At 34.9% G+C, this 19810-nt stretch overlaps 3 protein-coding genes across 5 annotated transcripts; 2 read left to right on the top strand and 1 right to left on the bottom strand.

Moving 5' to 3' along the window:
• Positions 1-3470: 3470 nt before the first annotated feature.
• LOC110929122 (CRAL-TRIO domain-containing protein C589.09, mitochondrial) lies at positions 3471-10585 on the top strand. Of its 3 annotated transcripts, none has more exons than XM_035988408.1 (7): positions 3475-3737; positions 7243-7395; positions 8297-8443; positions 8585-8737; positions 9368-9490; positions 9837-9956; positions 10339-10585. In XM_035988408.1, exons 1-6 carry the CDS (start codon positions 3582-3584, stop codon positions 9912-9914), a joined length of 810 nt encoding a protein of 269 aa, XP_035844301.1. In that variant the 5' UTR covers positions 3475-3581; the 3' UTR covers positions 9915-9956; positions 10339-10585. The 3 variants fall into 3 exon arrangements, with proteins under 3 accessions (XP_022027936.1, XP_035844301.1, XP_022027937.1); XM_022172245.2 differs by having other exon boundaries at positions 3476-3737; positions 10328-10585; XM_022172244.2 differs by lacking the exon at positions 9837-9956 and having other exon boundaries at positions 3471-3737; positions 10328-10585.
• Positions 10586-11768: 1183 nt separating this feature from the next.
• LOC110929123 (pentatricopeptide repeat-containing protein At4g20770) lies at positions 11769-14807 on the top strand. Its single transcript, XM_022172246.1, has one exon. The coding sequence runs from the start codon at positions 11916-11918 to the stop codon at positions 14214-14216; it is 2301 nt and encodes a 766-aa protein (XP_022027938.1). The 5' UTR covers positions 11769-11915; the 3' UTR covers positions 14217-14807.
• A 302-nt stretch (positions 14808-15109) lies between these two features.
• LOC110929125 (protein OS-9 homolog) lies at positions 15110-18625 on the bottom strand. Its single transcript, XM_035988004.1, is given in 7 exon segments — positions 15110-15512; positions 15758-16056; positions 16144-16250; positions 16335-16401; positions 16521-16636; positions 18457-18477; positions 18587-18625. Coding segments are annotated over 6 exon segments (468 nt in total). The 3' UTR covers positions 15110-15512; positions 15758-15938.
• Positions 18626-19810: the final 1185 nt, after the last annotated feature.

Here is a 19810-nt window from a genome sequence, read left to right as displayed (position 1 = left end):
TCTATACATACCAAACGAGAGAACTCATCCTAAAATGGGTGAAAGAGCTCATTTGGTATATAAACCTCACATTGCTTGCCCATGCAACTGATGAGCTCGGATACCAATGTTGATGGCTCTTTCCAGGTCACCACTCCATGGGCCCACCACTGTGAATCTGGCTTTGATACCAATGTTACATATCAAACAAGAGAACTCAACCCAAAAGACTAGCCTGGTGTGTCAGAAAGCCAATTTGGTATATAAATCTTACATCAGTTACCCATACAACCAATGCTTGACAAGTCTCATACGTTTCAATGGTTTCAGTCCTTAACAATGAGTGATTCCGATTTCAACTGCCTGATTAAAGTTTTTAATTTGGAAGAGAGTGATCGATCATATATCATTTTGCAGAAAAAAATGAATGTATTTTAAGAGGTAAAAAATGAATGTATTTTAAAAGGTAACGTAATATTTATATGGAGGACTGCATTTTCCATCGACATAAAAAGATAATTAATTCTTAAAACATGTAATAACATAGATCGAACATTTTAGTGACATGTCATACAAACAAACAAGAAACATGTTTATCAGGTGGTGCCTTTCTCTTAAACATTTAAAAAATGATGATTATAATAAACATTACTATATATAACTAGAATTACCACCCGTCGCAATGCGGGCGTGAATTCTTTAGTTATATATCGTATTAGATAAAATGCAAGTGTTTTCTTACATGAGTACGAGCCTGTGTGTAAAACATAGAAAAGAATAACTAAATTGATTTCTAACCCGCGCGTTGCGACAGACCTATCAAACGGGAAAAATAGACCCGCTGCGATAGGCCTATCAAATGGAAAAAGTAGATGAAAAAACATTGAACCCCACACGCACATTGCGACGTGTTAACTCGGAAAATTTAGAACGAAACGTTAAACGGAAAATTTACGAAAGATGAAAAGTCTAAGGGATCAAAATTGAAAGTAAAAAAATGTTGGGGTTAAATTGTAAAAGATGAAAAACTTTGTGTTAAAAGCAAAAAAATCAAAGGGGTTAAATGCAAAAGATGGAAACTTTAGAATTAAAAGTGAAATATCAAATTAATCAAAGGGTTAAATTACTTAAGATTGAAACTTTAAACCTAATTTGCCAAATATGTAAACTTTAGAGTTAGAAATGAAAATTTCAAAATTATTTTTGAAAAACTCCCAAAGCATCATGTATAACACATGTATACATAATTAACTTGCTAATTTATAGTATTTAAATAAATAATATTTTATAAACATTTTCAAAGTACATCACATTCTTCTTTTAAAAAATAAATTATTTTTCTTTAAATATTTTTTTATAAAACACGTTACCTGAAGATATTTTTCTTACTAATTTATAGTATTTAAATAAATAATATTTTATAAACATTTTCAAAGTACATCACATTCTTCTTTTAAAAAATAAATTATTTTTCTTTAAATATTTTTTTATAAAACACGTTACCTAAAGGTATTTTTCAAATGTTTATAAATTACACTAGTCCTCTGTATATCTCTCTTCTCTGTGTGGCCTGAGACTCACCTGACAGCTAGTTTTAATATGCAAATTACGAATATGCCCTCATTACTGTTCATTACGTTTGATTTTTAATATGTATATAATATAATATAATATGTATATAATTACTTCTTTTTTCACATAAATAAACATTTCCCTATATTACATAACATTTCTTTGTAATATTAACCCTATTCAAATATTATAGTTATTTAATTAATTCAACTTAATTTATGAAAAGACAATAGTATTCCCAAAACATATATAACAACACCCCTTGAACAAAATTAGCTAGACATGAGTTTGGTGGGTTTGAGGGGACCATAGTTGATGAATATTTGGTTATTAAATGCCGTAGTCAGTTGTTTAACCTCTCCATCATGACCTAAACATTGTTTGCATCACTAAATTCCTAGATTTATTTGTTTGGCTTTTGTCTTCAATTTCATGATCACAATTTACAACCCGATCTACTTTCACCGAAACTCGACTAATGGTAGGTAATCATAAACCATAATCATTCACTCGCCGATTTTTTATATTATTGCATAATTTGTTTTTAAATTATCGCAGAGAAAAACTAAAACCGATTCAACGAACCAGTTAATGAAGAATTAAGGAATAAACAAAGTTTTTCTTTGGGTTGACATGAAAAAATCATGTGAGTAATATGATGGAAGTGTTCATCCCATGACTTACAATAGAATAAGATGCCGTCAAAGAAAACGAGAATAAGACGACAGAGAAAAGGGCGAAATACGTCGTTGAAAGGTAGACGGGCGTTGGTAAGCCCGAAGGGCATTTACCAAAAACTCATAGTGCTCGTCATGGGTCCGAAATGCGGTTGTCATCGCATTCTTGTTCGCTATATGGATTTGATGGTAACCGGCTAATAAATCGAGCTTAGAAAAATATTAAGCACCATAGCGCTCATCAAATAATTCATCAACGGAGGGGATCGAAAACCTGTCTCGGATTTAAAGCACGGTAGTCGACATAAAATCGCCACGTGCCATCTTTCTTCCGTACCAAGAGCACCAAAGAGGAGAATACACTTATCAATTAATTTGATATCTCTTTAATAACTCCCATTCAATATTTTTTTTCCCTCTACATTATGGTATAAGTTTTGTTAAAAACGAAATTGTATTCAAATCGTAAAATGGTACGATGATAAACTAAACCGATTCTAATGGTTTAACTTTCTAAACAACATAATTCATTTTCAAATAACGTTTGTTTTACATTATCATTTGTCTCGTTTCGCTGCAACGCGCAACGTCAAAAATATAATCTGAAAGTGATCATGAATAGAAATTTGATTTTTATAATAATATATATAGTTTTTTTTCATACTTTTATCATTTCAGTATTATAATAATTATAATAGATTATTATTATATTTACTTTAAACTTAAACAAATTTCTTTAATTTTTTTAATATTACTGATGCTATCGAACATCAGTATCGTACCATACCTCATCGGTATAGTTTTTTTATTATTAGCGCTATCATGTGCTTATTATTATGAACAATTCGATAAAAGTTCTATTCGAACAAGCCATATATAGTTATTTTTTTATCATCACAAACCGGACATATACCGACCAAATAACATTGGTAATGATTGTTTTCTATAGTTTTCTCGACGTGGCACTATAAAATTCATTGAACATAAAGTTATATCGAGTTTTTGTATGATACCGGTATCGTAATAAACCAATACCGACCGAACAATACCAGTACATGTATTTATTGTTTTCAGTCAATATAAAACACGTATCGATTGACAATGATTGTTATGCCGAGTACCATTACAAGTATTGTAGTGAATTAGACAGATAATAACTAAAGGCCCACAGCAAAGCGCACGAAAATATTGGTAGTTTGCTTAATAATATCTGGGAAATATCTATGTATGTATGATAAAATTTGGTAGCGTGACGCCACCATAGTCGTACTGGTGAAGCGGCGCCAGCAAGCAAGTTATATAACCACGCAACACTTATCTATACTTTTCAATAACTTAATAATCAAAATCAAAATGTCCCTCCGGTTGCCACCTGTCCCCTTCCACCACCGTTCCGCCGCTCAATCAACCACGGCGGCGAAGCCTCAAATCTCATCGTCCTCCCGTTCATTTCTCAAGTTCTCCGTTCGAAATTGCTCATCCGGAACCGATACCCACACCTCACGCAAGGTAATTCTATTTCTGTTTGGTTTTCGTTTGTGATTTGATTGTGCATTGTTTGACTAGTGTCTTTATCTATGATTATTTTGCTTTGCTGTTGAATTTGTTGAAATCTTTTGGGGAGGTGTGTCGAGATCTGCTGTTAAAGCTCGAATTGAACCGAGAGATTAATCGGGCCTAAATCGGAGCTCATTTAATAAACGAGTCTATGACTTGTATAAATATTAGGGAAAATGTATGATAAATGTAACCAAGTTTGCCAATTGTTTCGATTAAGTCGTTTAAACTATTTTTTTCTCTAAATTAACTTAATTTCTAACTAATAGTGTGTAATTACCAGCTGTGCAGGATACCACTTTTTTCTCTTGTTTCTAATTTTCTTTTAATGCTTACCAGGCAAGAACCCCCGCGTGTATTACACGGTTTGCATATAATTATATATAATAAATAATAAAAAAGATATATTAAAAAAAACTCGTATGTTGCATGTGTTGAATAAAATATAATATCATATGTTAACACAAATAGTCATCAAGATCTATCATTTAAAAATGAACATTGATGTACTATTTACTTATTATAAAGGTTTACTTTTTTTTTTTTTCATTTTGCATGAATTTATATAATAAATAATAAAAAGATATATCTCTATAAAAAACTCGTATATTACACGTGTTGAATAAAATATAATGTCATAAGTTAACACATACAGTCGTCAATATTTATCTTTTAAAAATGAACTTTGATGTACTATTTACTTGTTATAACATTTTAGTTTGTTTTTTATTTATTATTAGGTTAAAAAACACATGTATTACATGGGGTTGAGTCCTGATTTTATGATACATTCAAATTATGCGATACAATTATTTTACTTAGTTTTATGCACCCATATGCTTATTTGTTTATTTCATTCATAAAACACTCGTCTTAAATTTCTATTCGAGTTTACGGTACAAAAAGGTGGAGATCGATCCCCACGTTTTTATATATTTCATTATTTTTATGAATTATCCGTAAAATCGAGTATTAATTTCTCTTTGAATGGAGTATAGAATTGTTATATTTAAAAAAATGTGTTCTTTCTACATGTTGATGCAACCTGCGATAAATGATGGGTTTAAACCAATTATAACAGTACACTTACCATTATAGCGATGCGTCTAAAAACACTTACAGTTTGATAGAAGCATATGCCCGACCTAGAATAATTATTTAATTATAGTGAAAAAATAATAATAATACAATATTATTAAGTATATATCAAACGGAACCTTCGATTCTTAATTTATCATAATTTCAATCACCGAACACCAAAGTGTGTGTGTGTGTGTGTATATATATATATATACTCATAATAAAACAAACGTTTATGCTTATCTAAATTTTTGTTTAAAATTATTTAGAGAAAAACAACTTATTTATTCTTATCTAATTTTTTGCTTAAAATTATTATTATTATTATTATTATTATTATTATTATTATTATTATTATTATTATTTAATATGATCATAATAAAAACATATGTTTATATTCTTATCTAATTTTTTGTTTAAAATTATTATTATTATTATTTAATATGATCATAATAAAAACAAACGTTTATCCTTATCTAATTATTTATTCTTATCTAATATTTTGTTTAAAATTATTATTATTATTTAATATAAGAGATTAATAGGAAAATAAGGTGAGAAAACACCAGGAAGTGACAAGTGTCCAAAAAAGATTTTCATTTATTAATATAGGAAGATTTTATTTTGTGTATAAAAAAATTAATATGTAAGATTATTATTAAAAGTGAGGAGGCACTAGAGAGGGACACGTGTACAAAAGGATTTTCATTTATTAGTAAAGGAAGATGTGCGTGTTGTTTATACTTGGTTGATTTTATAAAAAGCAAAACATACAACTTTATGAACAAAATATGATTTTATGAAGAAAAAAATGTGTTTTTTTCTTAACTCTACAGTCTACACATTAAAAAATATATAATTTTATGATTTAAAATTTTAAAAATATATATTTTTTTAAACTTAAAGCTTATTATTTTATAAGTTTCAGAATAAAAATGTGATCTTTATTTTTTTTAATTGAAAATTCATCTCATTATTAAATCTTCCACATCATATTAAAGATTAAAAAATATTTTTATAACTGCTAAAGATTAAAAAAAGTTAATGAAACCTAACACATCATCATTGGTAATCGGTAACTTGATAGTCACATAGTATTAAAACAGCAAATGAAACTTTAGTGACTTTAGAGACACAAAAAAAAAAGAACAATTGGCATAAAGAGACCCGACCTAAACCGGCTGATTTAGCTCGGTGAAGAAACACGGAACTAATTTTAGAGTTGATTAGTTTGGTGTATCTTTCAAACATGAGGGGTAATCTTCTTATAACTTTCCTGAGCTCCTTGATGATCCGATCTTCCTGCAAAACAGAACACCGTTAGCTCGTTAAGAGGGGAATATGGGGGTTTCCCTCTTAACCAGACTCCGGCGTGAGAATAAGTATCTGCTTTGAGGAAATAAGTGTGTGTTAAGAGTGAGAGTGACGAGAGCAGAATGAAATAACCTGTGCATGAAGGTCCTCTATTTATAGCCGGATAGGTGTAAGGAGAGATGGGCTGATGGGCCTTGGGCCGGAAGGCGACAACAGAGAATATATGTCTCACTGGTATCAACCGTTAGTGCCTTCTAGAAGATCTTCGGTGCTGGCGCACCTTGATTGAAGCCACGTGTCCCTGTTGTCGGCCTTGTTGTCCCTCTGCCATCAGCAGGTAAGTGGAGATCATGGGGCAGGTGTCGCCGCCCCCTGATTGGTGCCATGTAGACGTCCTTGTGTACTTATTGTCTCCAGCACGTCAGACGTGGAGCACGATAGAGTACCGCCTGGTGGACGCTGATTGGCTCTTTCTTCTGCCACTTGTACCTTGTGTACTTTCTGAAGTGGCCTTGCTCTCTAACTCCTGCGCGACCCTTGTTGAGCACGTAACTAGACCGCGCAGGGTTATAGGTACGGAAGGCTTTTATTCAGAATGCTAAGTTTTGAAACTGATGTTCTCTCTTGTTTGGACCTCGCGCAAGGTCAGTCTTTGTTTAAGTAACCCGTGCGAGGCTAAGATTGATCAGCTTGCTGAATGAGGAGTATGGTCTAGCGCGCGACCTGAAAAGGCCTGCGCGACTTTTTGGGACCATACCCCTTCACTCGGTTTGGGTTGTTCGGTCGGTTTTAACGGTTTTCTAACTTCCTAATTATTAGGTTCAGTTTGGATAATGATGGTGTATTCCTGGATCGGGCTTAAACATATGGATACAGGTTGGGTAGATGCTGGTTCTGCCCATTGGAATAAAGAAGATATGCCTGATAAATTTAGGAACTTGTCATGTGGGATAAGAATAATAGGCTATAAAATACCCTTTAGCCATTACACACTAATGGGCTATACCATTTTCATTTGCATTCGACATGCACCTAACATAATTGATTTTCTTCAACTTTGCAGCTAGTTATGAAGGTTAAAGAGAAGCTTGAGAAAGATTACTACAGTCTCCCTACAGGAAAAAACGGAAGAGATGATGAGGAACTGATTCTTTGGTTTTTGAAAGACCGGACGTTTTCAGTAGATGAGGCCATCTCAAAATTGACCAAAGCAATTGTGGGTAAATCTTTCATATATAGGCTTGTGTTGCCACCAACATATTCTCTCTTCATTTTTCTTGTTATAGTCTGTAGAGGTGACAAAATGGACGGGCCGGTTAACATATCAAAACGGTTTGGGTCAAAACGGGCATGTCAGTTGTCAAGGTTGGATAGACCAACAAACCTCCATTTATCCATCTTTGTTAAATTTCTTAAATTGTTAAGAGTTACATACCATTTTAGTACCTGTGGTTTGGGCCATTTTGCCAGTTTAGTCCAAATGTTTCATTTTTCGCTTGTGGGTCCAAAAAGGTTTCACGGTTGCGCTTTTAGTCCACTCGGTTAACTTCATCCATTATTTCTGTTAACGAGAAAGGCAGTTTGGTCATTTTGTATGACCGAATTGCCCTTCTAGTTCACAGAATTACATATAAAATGACCAAATTGCCCTTCTTGTTAACAGAAAAAATGGATGAAGTTAACCCAGTGGACTAAAATGGCAACGGTGAAACCTTTTTGGACCTATAGGCGAAAAATGAAACCTTTGGACTAAACTGGCAAAATGACCCAAACCACAGGGACTAAAATGGCATTTAACTCAATTGTTAATGTGATTACAAAAGGTATGTTATTACAATAATGTTCATATAATATTATTCTGATAAAATATTTGGGAGGGTTTATGCATTTAAACAAACTTTTAATGACTTTAAACCCTTCTGCCCCGTTTCCTTGTTAAAAAGGTTTTATTTTAACTTACTTATTTGACCCGTTTCCTTTCAAGAAAAAAAAAAAGGTTTTTTTTTTTTTTTCACTTTCCCATTTGACCCGTTTGACATAAATCAAATAATAAAAAAATCCAAATGAACCCGTTTCCTTTCAAAAAAAAGTTTCATTAACCTACGTTATATTTTTAGAAATGGCGACAAGACTTTCGCGTGTCAGAAATAACCGAAGAATCAGTCAGAAAAGTAGCTGCAACCGGAAAGTCTTATTTGCATGATTCTCTTGATGTCAATGGCAGGCCAGTATTAATAGTAGATCCATCAAAGCATATCCCGGAGGTAAACTTTATAATTTCCAGAAAGAAATGGGATTTTAGTAATCTAAAATCTTCATCAAAGTTATTTAAATTAAAGAAAAAATGAATGAAGAGTGCGGTCAACTTAATTGTGACGTATTTTACACTATATTATATGCGGCAGATGTTTAAGCAGGCTGAGGACGAGAGGTTATGTGTTTTCTTGCTAGAGAAGGCATTAAGTAGACTTCCAGAAGGTAAAGAAGAGATACTTGGAATATTTGATCTTCGCGGATTTAGTTTGAAGAATTCAGATCTTAAATTCTTGACATTTTTGGTAAGTTATGAATGACCCGCTAAAGATAAAACATAACCCAAATCAACTTATTCACACAAATAAATGGATAGTAGTTTATTTATTGTAGTTAGAGTTAATTGCCATTTTAGTCCCTGAGGTTTGTCCAAATTTGCCATTTTAGTCCAAATAGTTTTTTTTCGCCTCTGGGTTCCTGACTTTTCCCTTTTGTTGCCATTTTGGTCACATACCCTAACTCCATCCAAAAACCCCATTTTTAACCAGGGGTATTTTGGGGATTTTCATTTTAAATCTTTTCAATTGCCATTTGATCCAATTCTAAAAAATCAAAAAAAAAAAAAAATCATAAAAATCATAAAAATCAAAAAAATTCTAAAAATTCTAAATGATCAAAAAATTTCTAAAAAATCCAAAAAATTCTAAAAAATCAAAAGAATTCTAAAAATAAAAAAAAATTAAAAATCAGAAAAAATTCTAAAAAATCTAAAAAACCAAAAAAATTCTAAAAAATCTAAAAAATTATGGCATCTAAAATATCTAACTCCATTATGTTATTTATTTTATTTTTTTGGCATATAACTGAGACTAGCAGAATGCCTGGCATTAAAATTATGGATATTGAAAGCTAATGTTTTTCTTGAATATTGGCAGTTTGATGTGTTGTATTATTATTACCCGAGGCGGCTGGGGCAAGTACTATTTGTCGAAGCTCCGTTTGTATTTCAGCCAATTTGGCAGCTTGCCAAGCCCTTAGTAAAGTCGTATGCTTCTCTGGTATACTTTTTACACCGTCTTTTCTTTCCATACAAATTAGTAGAAATGGCGAACTGGGTGGGTTGGGTAACGGGTCAAAACCCGTAATTATTTAAACAGGCCAAGTTTCTTGACCAGTACACATTTTGTCTCGAGTATTGTTATTGTTTTGGGTCAAAAAGTTTATAAGTTTAGGCATTAAAATACGCTTTGGGTGACTTTTTGCCCGCTTCCTTTTATAAACCGGTTTGACCCGTTATAGATTGAGCGCAAGGTAAATCAACCCATTTTACAAGTAAATGGGTCATAATTGCCATCTGTAACTAGCACTATTACTCCTTCCTTTCATGCTTTTTAACATTTAAAGGTACGGTTTTGCTCGGCGGATGATGTGAGAAAGGAGTATTTTACAGAATCAACACTTCCAGAAAGCTTTAGACATTGACAACATATTCTGGTTTCTTCATGTATACAAAAATCATTCCAGGTATTTGTACATCAAGCTACATGACCCGTGTAACTCATTTATCTAAATGACCCTTGTAACCCATTTATCTAAACGGGTCAAACTGGTTGTATACAAGTTGGCGGGTTGTAAATGACGTTATAAACAGGTTTAAACATATCTCAAAGGGTCGGTGGGTTGTAATAAATGGACTTGACAGGGTTACGCATTGACCTTATAAAATTAATATTATTAACCTAAATTTTTAAGGGTGGACCCCTTTAATTAAAGGGTTAATCGGCGTTGGGCTTAAACACGAACATGACCCGTTTATTAAACTGATTAGACACGATAACCAAAAACATGAGTGTACATGTTAAAAAGTATTAACCCTCTTTTTTATCTTTTGATAGTTTCATGATAAGGTGTATTTACGCCAAGTGAGCCGGAGCCGGAGCCGACTAGAAGCTTGGCTTGTGAAGAGACAGGAAGATTGAGGCTTGGTTGGGCTTAGTTTTATTGGCTTCATCCTGGCTTGGCTTGTATAGACTTATTTTTATGGTTAATTAAGCTCAAGCCTCTATTAGGTTCTTATACTTTGTAAAAAAAGAACTCTGTACCTCTTTTTTTCAAAAATATTAAAATAGTAAATTCAAATTCTTGAGGGGGAATTTTTAGTCATGTGTTACTAAAGTAATAAACCCATTAAATCATCTGGCACATAATTAGATCATATGTGTATATACTTGGGCAGTGATGTGTAAAATGGTTATCATAGCTAACCCTCTATGTAACTCTATTCTAAATACATTTCTTTAGTTTATATTTACAACGTTAAAAGGTTCATGATCATTTAAGCTTCTCTTTCAAGTTGTAATTCAAGCAAACATAATAATGAGCTTAACCCAAGTTTTTGTCGAATATATTAAGCAATTTTTCATACCTTATAGATTTTATTGTTTCTTGTAACAATTACTTTCTCTTAATTCACAAATTACTTTCTCTTAATTCACAAAGTGAATGAATAGTATTTATATTCCGACTTTCTACGGGTCATTTACGTGGCTCAGAGATAACTTCAACTTTTTACCCATATCACCACGTTTTTACTAAAAACCCTTTTTGGTTTCTCAGAACAGAGAAAAAGATCACAGATACCGATGACCGGTCACCATCACCAAGTTTATATGATTTGGTTTTATTTGTTATCTTTGCATCATTGAGACACGTGTGGATAATTCGTGGGTACTACACAACTCAAGGAAGGAGCATAAAAACAGTCTATTGCCATCCTCCCTTTGAATGTTGGCGAGCAAATAATTTACATGTGTGGCTTTTACGTGTCTTTAATCATGGTTGCTATAGTTACTCTCTTGGCGTGTGAATGAGGTTACAATACACGATGTCAAGTGACACCCAAATTTGAGGGATAATAACCTCTGTACTATTTTCTTTATATTTTATTATCTTTTTCTTTAATATTTTAGGGCGCCCAACATGTACTTAAAATTAAATTGAAAATTGAAAATTATAAATTCGTACTTGATTTGAAATTAGATTACTGAATTTAAATATTCAAAAAGGAATTTGAATACGATTTGAATTTCCAGTTTTTTAAGCCCATTTCAAATAGTGAACACCCCTACTTGAACCTAAATTGAAGCTTGTTTAGTACACGAGCATGAGGGAGAATTAAAAGAGGATTAACGCTCAGAAGAACCTCGGCTCGAATGGTTCTTGAAAGTCCGTTAATGGCAGTTTGAGGGAGAATTAAAAGAGGAAAAGTTATTATTTCATTTGATTGATAACCTTATACTATTACAAAGTATCTCTTTCATACCCAAAACACTCAACTAACTGAACTAATCCAACCTTTAAAAAAAAAACTAATCCAACTAACCGTTGACTTATTGACTGACTATTACTAATACAACAACCCCTGATTTTGACACTTTTATTACCGATATTGAGACTGCCCCCTGCCCTGCCCTGCCCTGCCCAATGGAAATCAGAACCACCACTACCCAGTTAGCCAATTTCTTACAACTTTGCATCGACAAAAAATCACACATAAATGGAAAACTCATTCATGCACACATCCTCCGTACTGGCCTCTTTTCAGACACCTTTCTATCAAACCGCTTGATCGAACTCTACCACAAATGCGGCCACTTAACATCTGCACGCCAAGTGTTCGACAAAATGCCTAACAGAAACATCTTCTCATGGCACGCAATGTTAAGTGCCCATTGCAAGAACGGTGACATAGATTCAGCACACCAACTGTTTGTGCAAATGCCCGAGCGAAACGCAGTGTCATGGAACACTTTGATCAGCGCGTTAGTTCGTGGTGGGTTGGAACAGAAAGCGTTGAATGTGTATTATGAAATGACCCGAGCGGGTTTCTTGCCGAGTAATTATACGTTAGCGAGTGTGTTCAGCGCGTGTGGGGCGTTGTCGGATTGGGAATATGGTTGTGTGTGTCATGGGCTTGCTAGTAAGATTGGGCTAGATAAGAATGTGTATGTTGGTAATGCTTTGTTGAGTATGTATGCGAAATGTGTGCGTGTTGAAAGTGCAGTTAAGGTGTTTGATGATTTGCCTGAGGTTAATGAGGTTTCGTTTACCGCGATAGTGGGGGCTTTAGGGGATACTGATCGGGTTGAGGAGGCGTTTGGCATGTTTCGATTGATGCATAGGACTGGGATACGAATCGATGCGATATCGTTGTCGAGTATTCTCGGTGTATGTGCTAGAAGTGGGATTCATGAATCGGGTTCAAGCGTAAACGGTCAACAACTTCACGGGCTTACAATTAGACTCGGGCTAGAAGACGATCGACACTTGAGTAATTCATTGCTAGATATGTACGCAAAATGCGGGGATATGATTAGCGCTGAAATGATATTTGATAATTTGGTAGACGTTAGCGTTGTTTCTTGGAACGTTATGATTGGCGGGTACGGTCAAAAATACGAAATTAAGAAGGCAATAGAGTTCATGCAAAAGATGCAACGGTTCGGGTTTGAGCCCGATGAAGTGACATATATTAACATGCTTACCGCGTGTCTGAAATCGGGAGATATTGACACCGCGCGTGAGATTTTTAACAAAATGGGTTCTCCAAGCTTAAGTTCTTGGAACGCTTTGCTTTCGGGGTATACCCAGATTGGGAAACATAAGGAGGCTGTTCGGCTTTTTATAAATATGCAGTTTTGTAACGTCAAAGGTGATCGAACGACTTTTGCTGTTGTTTTTAGCTCGTGTGCTTCTATGGGGCTTTTAGAGGGCGGGAAACAAGCTCATGCAGCCTCGGTAAAGAATCTTTTCGATGATGATATTTATGTTGCTAGTGGTCTTATTGGGATGTATTCCAAATGTAATAAGATAGAGGTTGCAAAATCCATATTTGATAGAGTAAAAGATCAAGATGATATAGTTTGTTGGAACTCGATGATAGCGGGATTATCACTCAATAATCTTGATAATGAAGCCTTCGTGTTATTCAAAAACATGCTGGAAAACAATATGATTCCGACCCAATTCTCGTATGCTACCGTGCTAAGTTCTTGCGCGAAACTATCGTCCATATCTCAAGGGAGACAAATTCACTCACGCGCTTTAAAAGATGAAGTTATAAACGATGTTATAGTTGGAAGTGCTCTAATTGATATGTACTGTAAATGTGGAGATGTCAATGAAGCAAGATTGTTTTTCGACACAATGCCCGTTAAAAACACCGTTACGTGGAACGAAATGATTCATGGATATGCACAAAACGGACATGGAAATGAAGGCGTTGCTCTTTTTGAACAAATGGTTAACGTATCGGGTGAAAAACCCGATGCTATAACTTTTATTGCGGTTTTAACTGCTTGTAGCCATTCGGGATTAATCGACTATGGGATGAAGATCTTTAACTCGATGTTACAAGAACATGGTGTGGAGCCACTTTCGGATCATTACACTTGTATAATTGATTCGTTGGGACGTGCGGGTCGGTTTACTGAAATAGAGGCTATTATAGATAAAATGCCGTATTTAAATGATCCGATTCTATGGGAGGTGCTTCTTAGCGCGTGTAGAGTGCATTTAAATGTAAGTTTAGCAAGAAGAGCGGCGGATGAGCTTTTTCGTATAAATCCGTGTAATTCTGCACCGTATGTGCTTTTAGCTAACATGTATTCTTCTATGGAAAGATGGGATGATGTAAGGAATATTCGGGAGTTAATGATTGAAAAACAGGCGGTAAAAGGCCCGGGTTATAGTTGGTTTGAACATAAAGATGGGTCTTATGCGTGAGGCTGTCCGGGTCAAAGTTAGGGTGTGCAGAGGCTGCTTATATGTAAAAACAACCAAAGGGGTGAAGATATTATGAATGGTTTACTTGACAAAAAGGCTGATACGTAAAAGAGATGAGAGAGATGCATCTTTTGATTGTACTTCAAGCTTATTTGGTTGGTTGTACACAAAGCCATGCCTCGTGTATGTGAAGCTCTTGCCTCTCTCCTCGCGCCTCAGCTTAGTGTTTAAACTTTGGATAAATTTGAAGCAGAAGTTTGATGAACCATGTTGTTGAAGTGAGTCATTGAGATGTCATATGACAGTTGTATGCTGGCCTTGATTTTAAATTGCAATAAACCAATGGACACATATTGAATCAATCTTTGAACCGTATAATGAATGAGTATGCTGTTTGGTCACCCGCGCTATTGTTGAACCTGCTAGCTGTCAAAGGAAAGAAAGAGTAGTTTGTGCACTCGGGTCAAGTTGCCGATCAAAAATTGTTCATGTAAGGGGTTTATCTTATATGTTGGAAGTGTCACTTGAGTTTTTGTACTTGTGCTTTATCTACCTGCTTGTGTGGTTCAGATCTTGCTTGAATTTTTTTTATATTATTTATGTATATTTATTGTTTACTTTTCAGGAAAAATGCATAATATAATAATTTTATGCATTTGTGTCCAAATAATAAACAAAATATTTGGATTTAAATAAAAACGGTAACTCAACCAAGTCAGGTCTGTCATGGTGTAACTATGATGTTATTCGCTAAATTTGGGAAAGTAAACTAAAGAAGAGCTTTATGTTCGCTAAATTATTATTTGAAGTTTACATTCTTTTTTTTTTAACGGCAAACGACATTTTATTCATCACCAATTATATACAATTTTTGGTAAGTAAGATACCAGACCAATACATTATACCCACAATTTCTCCTACTAACTGGTGCATTATAATCATCACCAATTATATACAATGTTTGAAGTTTACATTCTTCTCATCTAGATAGTCGATGCATAACATTAAAGACAAACTGAGCCCAAGACGCCAACACTTGCTCTTGTTTTCACGCACCTTGGCCTACACAAGACGCCAACACTTGTGCCTCACGCCGCAGGCACACTTTTAAAACCAAGCATGAAACAGATAGACATAGGTTCCCACATACATGTTAGGTCCCACAAATACTTACATTCACCACCCATTACCTAATAAAGTTGTCATTCATAATGAGGGAAGCCAGCAACTTGGCACGTTCATCAGCTGCACTACATTCATTTGGCATCCCATACTCGGTCCTCACATCCTCAAGTTCTACATGGTCATATAGAAATTTATAGAAAATTGTTAAAAAAATATTATTGAACATATGCAAAGAAAATAAAAATCTTTAGCTCAGATAGTTGATCAATACCACACAATCACTACTGTAAAACGCTCATTGATAGTTAATTAATTAATGCGACTAACCGCTTTCATTTATATTCAATCTTGGTGGTGTTACTGTTATGCATATTGAACCAAACTTGTTATCTTCATGGTTACGGAAAGAAAAATACCTCAGCTCTCACGGCTTCCACATCCGACTTGAGCACATTGGGTTTACTATATCATTCAAACACTGTGTACCTCTAAACGTCGATAAATCTCTATTAGTAAATTTGATGTGACGATACGCAATGTGCACAACATATCTTTAAGTTGCATATTCTTCTGAAACAGATGATGATGACTTATCGGTTACCATAGCAATATCGTGTTCATGTACAACATCATCTTCCATTTTTGGTTGTTTGTAGTCTTTTGGAAGCGGGTTACAGTTGATTGTATACCAAACTGGTTTTTCTTCTTGGAACAACTTGAAAAGACGATAATACCCTTTACATGTCACAACGTGAAAAAGTGTAAAAAAAAAAAGAAATAACGGAATGAGATGGACACTTACGGGTGCTTGCAAAGTGTTGGGCATTGGATTGTGAGAGTGTATTTGCATGTTGATAATTCAGTTATAGAACTAATCATCGCTCTAGGTTCCGAACAAACAAATCTTACCTGCAAATCACATAAACAAAATTTTTTTTAAGGTCAAGTGAAATTTATATGAGAAATGAGTGAAAAATTTGGAGTCCGTCAAACCTCGGTTTCTCAAGGCTCGTTTGTAAGATCTCAAGTAGTTCCATTTGTGTATTGATGCGCATGATACCTGCCATTGATCATATAGTTTTTTTTTAAAAGAATTATGTTTCTGTATATAAATATATTAGAAGCAGCCATTCGACACATTTATAACGATATTACGTGACTCAATTTGACAGCAGTTACCTTTGTGATGCATCTTTAGAGTGGGGATCTTTCAAAGTTGATATGTCAGAAAGGTTACGGTTATAAGCAGTTGTAGCTTCAGCATCATATCCACCCAATACAAACTCTTGAACAGCCTGAAAATGTGCCCAAAAATACTTTAAGAAGCTATATTACAGGTACCAGTTTCCACCTATTCACTTATAAATGGGTCGATTCAGGTTATGTTTTGATAGGGTTAGAACAGATTTAGAGGAAAAGAAGCTAAAGAGAAAGATAATTTCACCAAATCTGTTACTATTATTCCTTCATACGTTTAACATAAATAGATATGCAAGTTACAATCATACCCCTTGCATAATAGAAAATAACAAAAATACCCTCAAACTAGAAATCAAAGTTTAGATACTAAAAACATAAATAAATAACGTAACAATACTCCCTCCTTAACCCACTTTTTGTCCTCAAAAAGTGATTCAAGGAACCTTGTCTTCATCCTCTTCCGTTGCTTGTTTTTCATCATCTACCACTTCAAGTATGTAGAGTTGTTTTTTCTTACACTTGTGCCCCGGAACGAACCTTTCGGTACACCAGAAACATTCCCCCTTTGCCCTTTTTTGCTCAAGTTCATCACTCGTCAAACGCCTCGATCTAAAGATTCCTGGTGTAGAACTTGATGGCTCGGTTGTTGGACTTGGCAGCAAGGGTAGTTTTGAACCATTAACGGGAGGTGTTATTTTGACATCTTCGGGTTGCAGCCCATCCTCCACAGCGTTGAAACGCTTCATCAAGCATGTGTTGTTCATAGTTTGAATTCTTGCTAACCCATACGCCTCACGTAGTGTTTGAGGCTTGAACATCTTTACCGGCCCTTTTATTTCCGGCTTCAAACCCTTCAAATATAGGCTAACAGCATAAGGTTCGCTAACGGTAACCTTGTTAAGCAAGCGATCAAAACCTGAATTATATTCTTGTAGACCCTTGGCGTTATCAGTAAGTTGAACGAGAGATGCAATCTCTTCCATAGGGTCTTCAAACATTGCATCAGAAAAACGGGCAGAGATCGAACGAACATAGTCCGCCCATGGGACCTCGGCAACCGTGGCGTTACGGGTCTTCAAGTAGGCACGGTGCCATTGGAGGGCATCACCTTCCAAGTGAACCGCAGCACAACGTAATTTCGAGTCATCAGGAGTGTCATCCATCGAAAAAAAATGTTCGCAGCGATAGACCCACCCCTCAACATCGTCCCCCGAAAATTTAGGGAAGTCGATCTTACCGATACGGAATGGTTTGGATGTTCGTGAGTCACCATCTGGGCCGGAGAAGGACCCGAAGGAACTGCCTGACGATTGAACTCCCTTGTCACGGACAGCCTTCAAGATTTCTTCCTGTTGCTTCGATGATTGCTCCTGTTGTTTCATCAAAGCGGCTAAGGCAGTTTGGATATCAGCGATCGCCTTATCGTGGGATTTGAGGGTGTTGTCGACTTCTTGGTTGCGGGTCATGGCGGCGGCGGCAAGGTGTTCCGATGAGGAATCGGAACGGCTCTGATACCCTTGATAGGGTTAGAACAGATTTAGAGGAAAAGAAGCTAAAGAGAAAGATAATTTCACCAAATCTGTTACTATTATTCCTTCATACGTTTAACATAAATAGATATGCAAGTTACAATCATACCCCTTGCATAATAGAAAATAACAAAAATATCCTCAAACTAGAAATCAAAGTTTAGATACTAAAAACATAAATAAATAACGTAACATGTTTTATCCCCTAACGGGTGCTAAACTGGTGAAATCAGAAAGAAAAAAGAAAAAAAAAAAGTGAGCTAAAGAGGAAAGGGGCCAAAAGACACCCAAAGTGTATTTTCAAATCATTATTATCGTATTCAGTAAATTCCACAAACAGCAAAGCTAAGGTAGGGTCTGAGGATAGTAGATGTAGACAGTCTTACCTCTACACCGTAGGAATAGAGAGGCTGCTTCTAGTGAGACCCCCGGCTCGATTGTAGTTTTGTATCAAGCCTTGGACCTAAAACACATAACACTCAAACCATTGGGACAGAGACAGATTGAAGCATGTACCTCCTGTCTTTGAGCTATCAACGTCGCTACATGATGCATGATTAACCATCTGCCGCTTTTAACGTTATTTTTATGAAATTAGTAAAGTAACATTAAATTAGTACCATTTCACTTTTGCCCCCGAACGCCCACACATATATCCTCCATGTGGATTAATTAATTAACTGACAATAAACAAGTCGAGCTCGAACATTAAAAAATGTTTATCGTTTATTTTGTCACATTTAATGTTTGTTTTTTCTAGTTCAATGATCAAACACGCCATCACCAACACTTTTTTGGTAAAGTTTGTAGTATTTTATTTTTAATATGATGGTAGGTGGTGGTGGGGCTTTTCTTAAGAGAGATAGAGATAGAGAGAGTTAGAGTGTGTGTGTTTTAGATATAGTGAGTGTTTATATATATATGTGTGTGTGTGTGTGAGAGAGAGAGAGAGAGATTTTTTTTATTTTTTAATAAAAGCAAGGGGTAAATAAGTAATTTGAGGTGGACTTAACGAAGAAAACTAACCCCCATCCTCTCCAGGGATCATCCGAGTAACAAAAAGTAAACCACAGGGAGATAAAATTAACTTATTTACATGGTTGTTGATGATGATTAAATTTAGAAAAATAAAAATAAAACAAAAGATCAAAACTACGAGTAAGTTACAGTTTTGGGAAACTTATTTAAACTAATTTCAATGCTTCCATTTTGTTCTATTCTGTATCCACCAAAGTGAATTCTATTTTATGCCCTCAACTATCTTGTGAGTAGGGGTAAAACTGAGTTTAAAAATCATATGTATTTGCCCATCCAGATTTTCCAGCATGTCAACATAAACATTGTCTCCCACACTTCCTTTTTAGCCTTGTTTACCATTTGGTTTACAGCGTACCTCATCATTTAAGAATCCGCTTCGACATGAGTTGGGAACTGGAACTGCAACCACGCATGGATCTGCCACCAAATAGATCTTTGGTTACACGTACTCCTTTTCTAACCAACGCCAATCTTGTGGAGATCATTCCTAAAGACGCACGCCAAGCACACATATTTACTTTGGGAACTGCCAAAGTTGTATCAGATCAAAGGTTTTGGAAAAAAATTGTAGCTAAAGTTTTTGATTCGGAAACATGGGTTAAACAAAATGTTATTTGTCGGATATAAACCAATGTTATCATATACAAAAAGCAACATTAACCCATATTCTAATTCTAAATAACAAATAAATAAAAACAATTC

Source organism: Helianthus annuus, chromosome 3, assembly GCF_002127325.2.
Source record: "Helianthus annuus cultivar XRQ/B chromosome 3, HanXRQr2.0-SUNRISE, whole genome shotgun sequence".
NCBI lineage: Eukaryota > Viridiplantae > Streptophyta > Magnoliopsida > Asterales > Asteraceae > Helianthus > Helianthus annuus.
The sequence above is the reverse complement of the archived record's forward strand: the minus strand, read 5'-3'. Positions and strand labels throughout refer to the sequence as shown.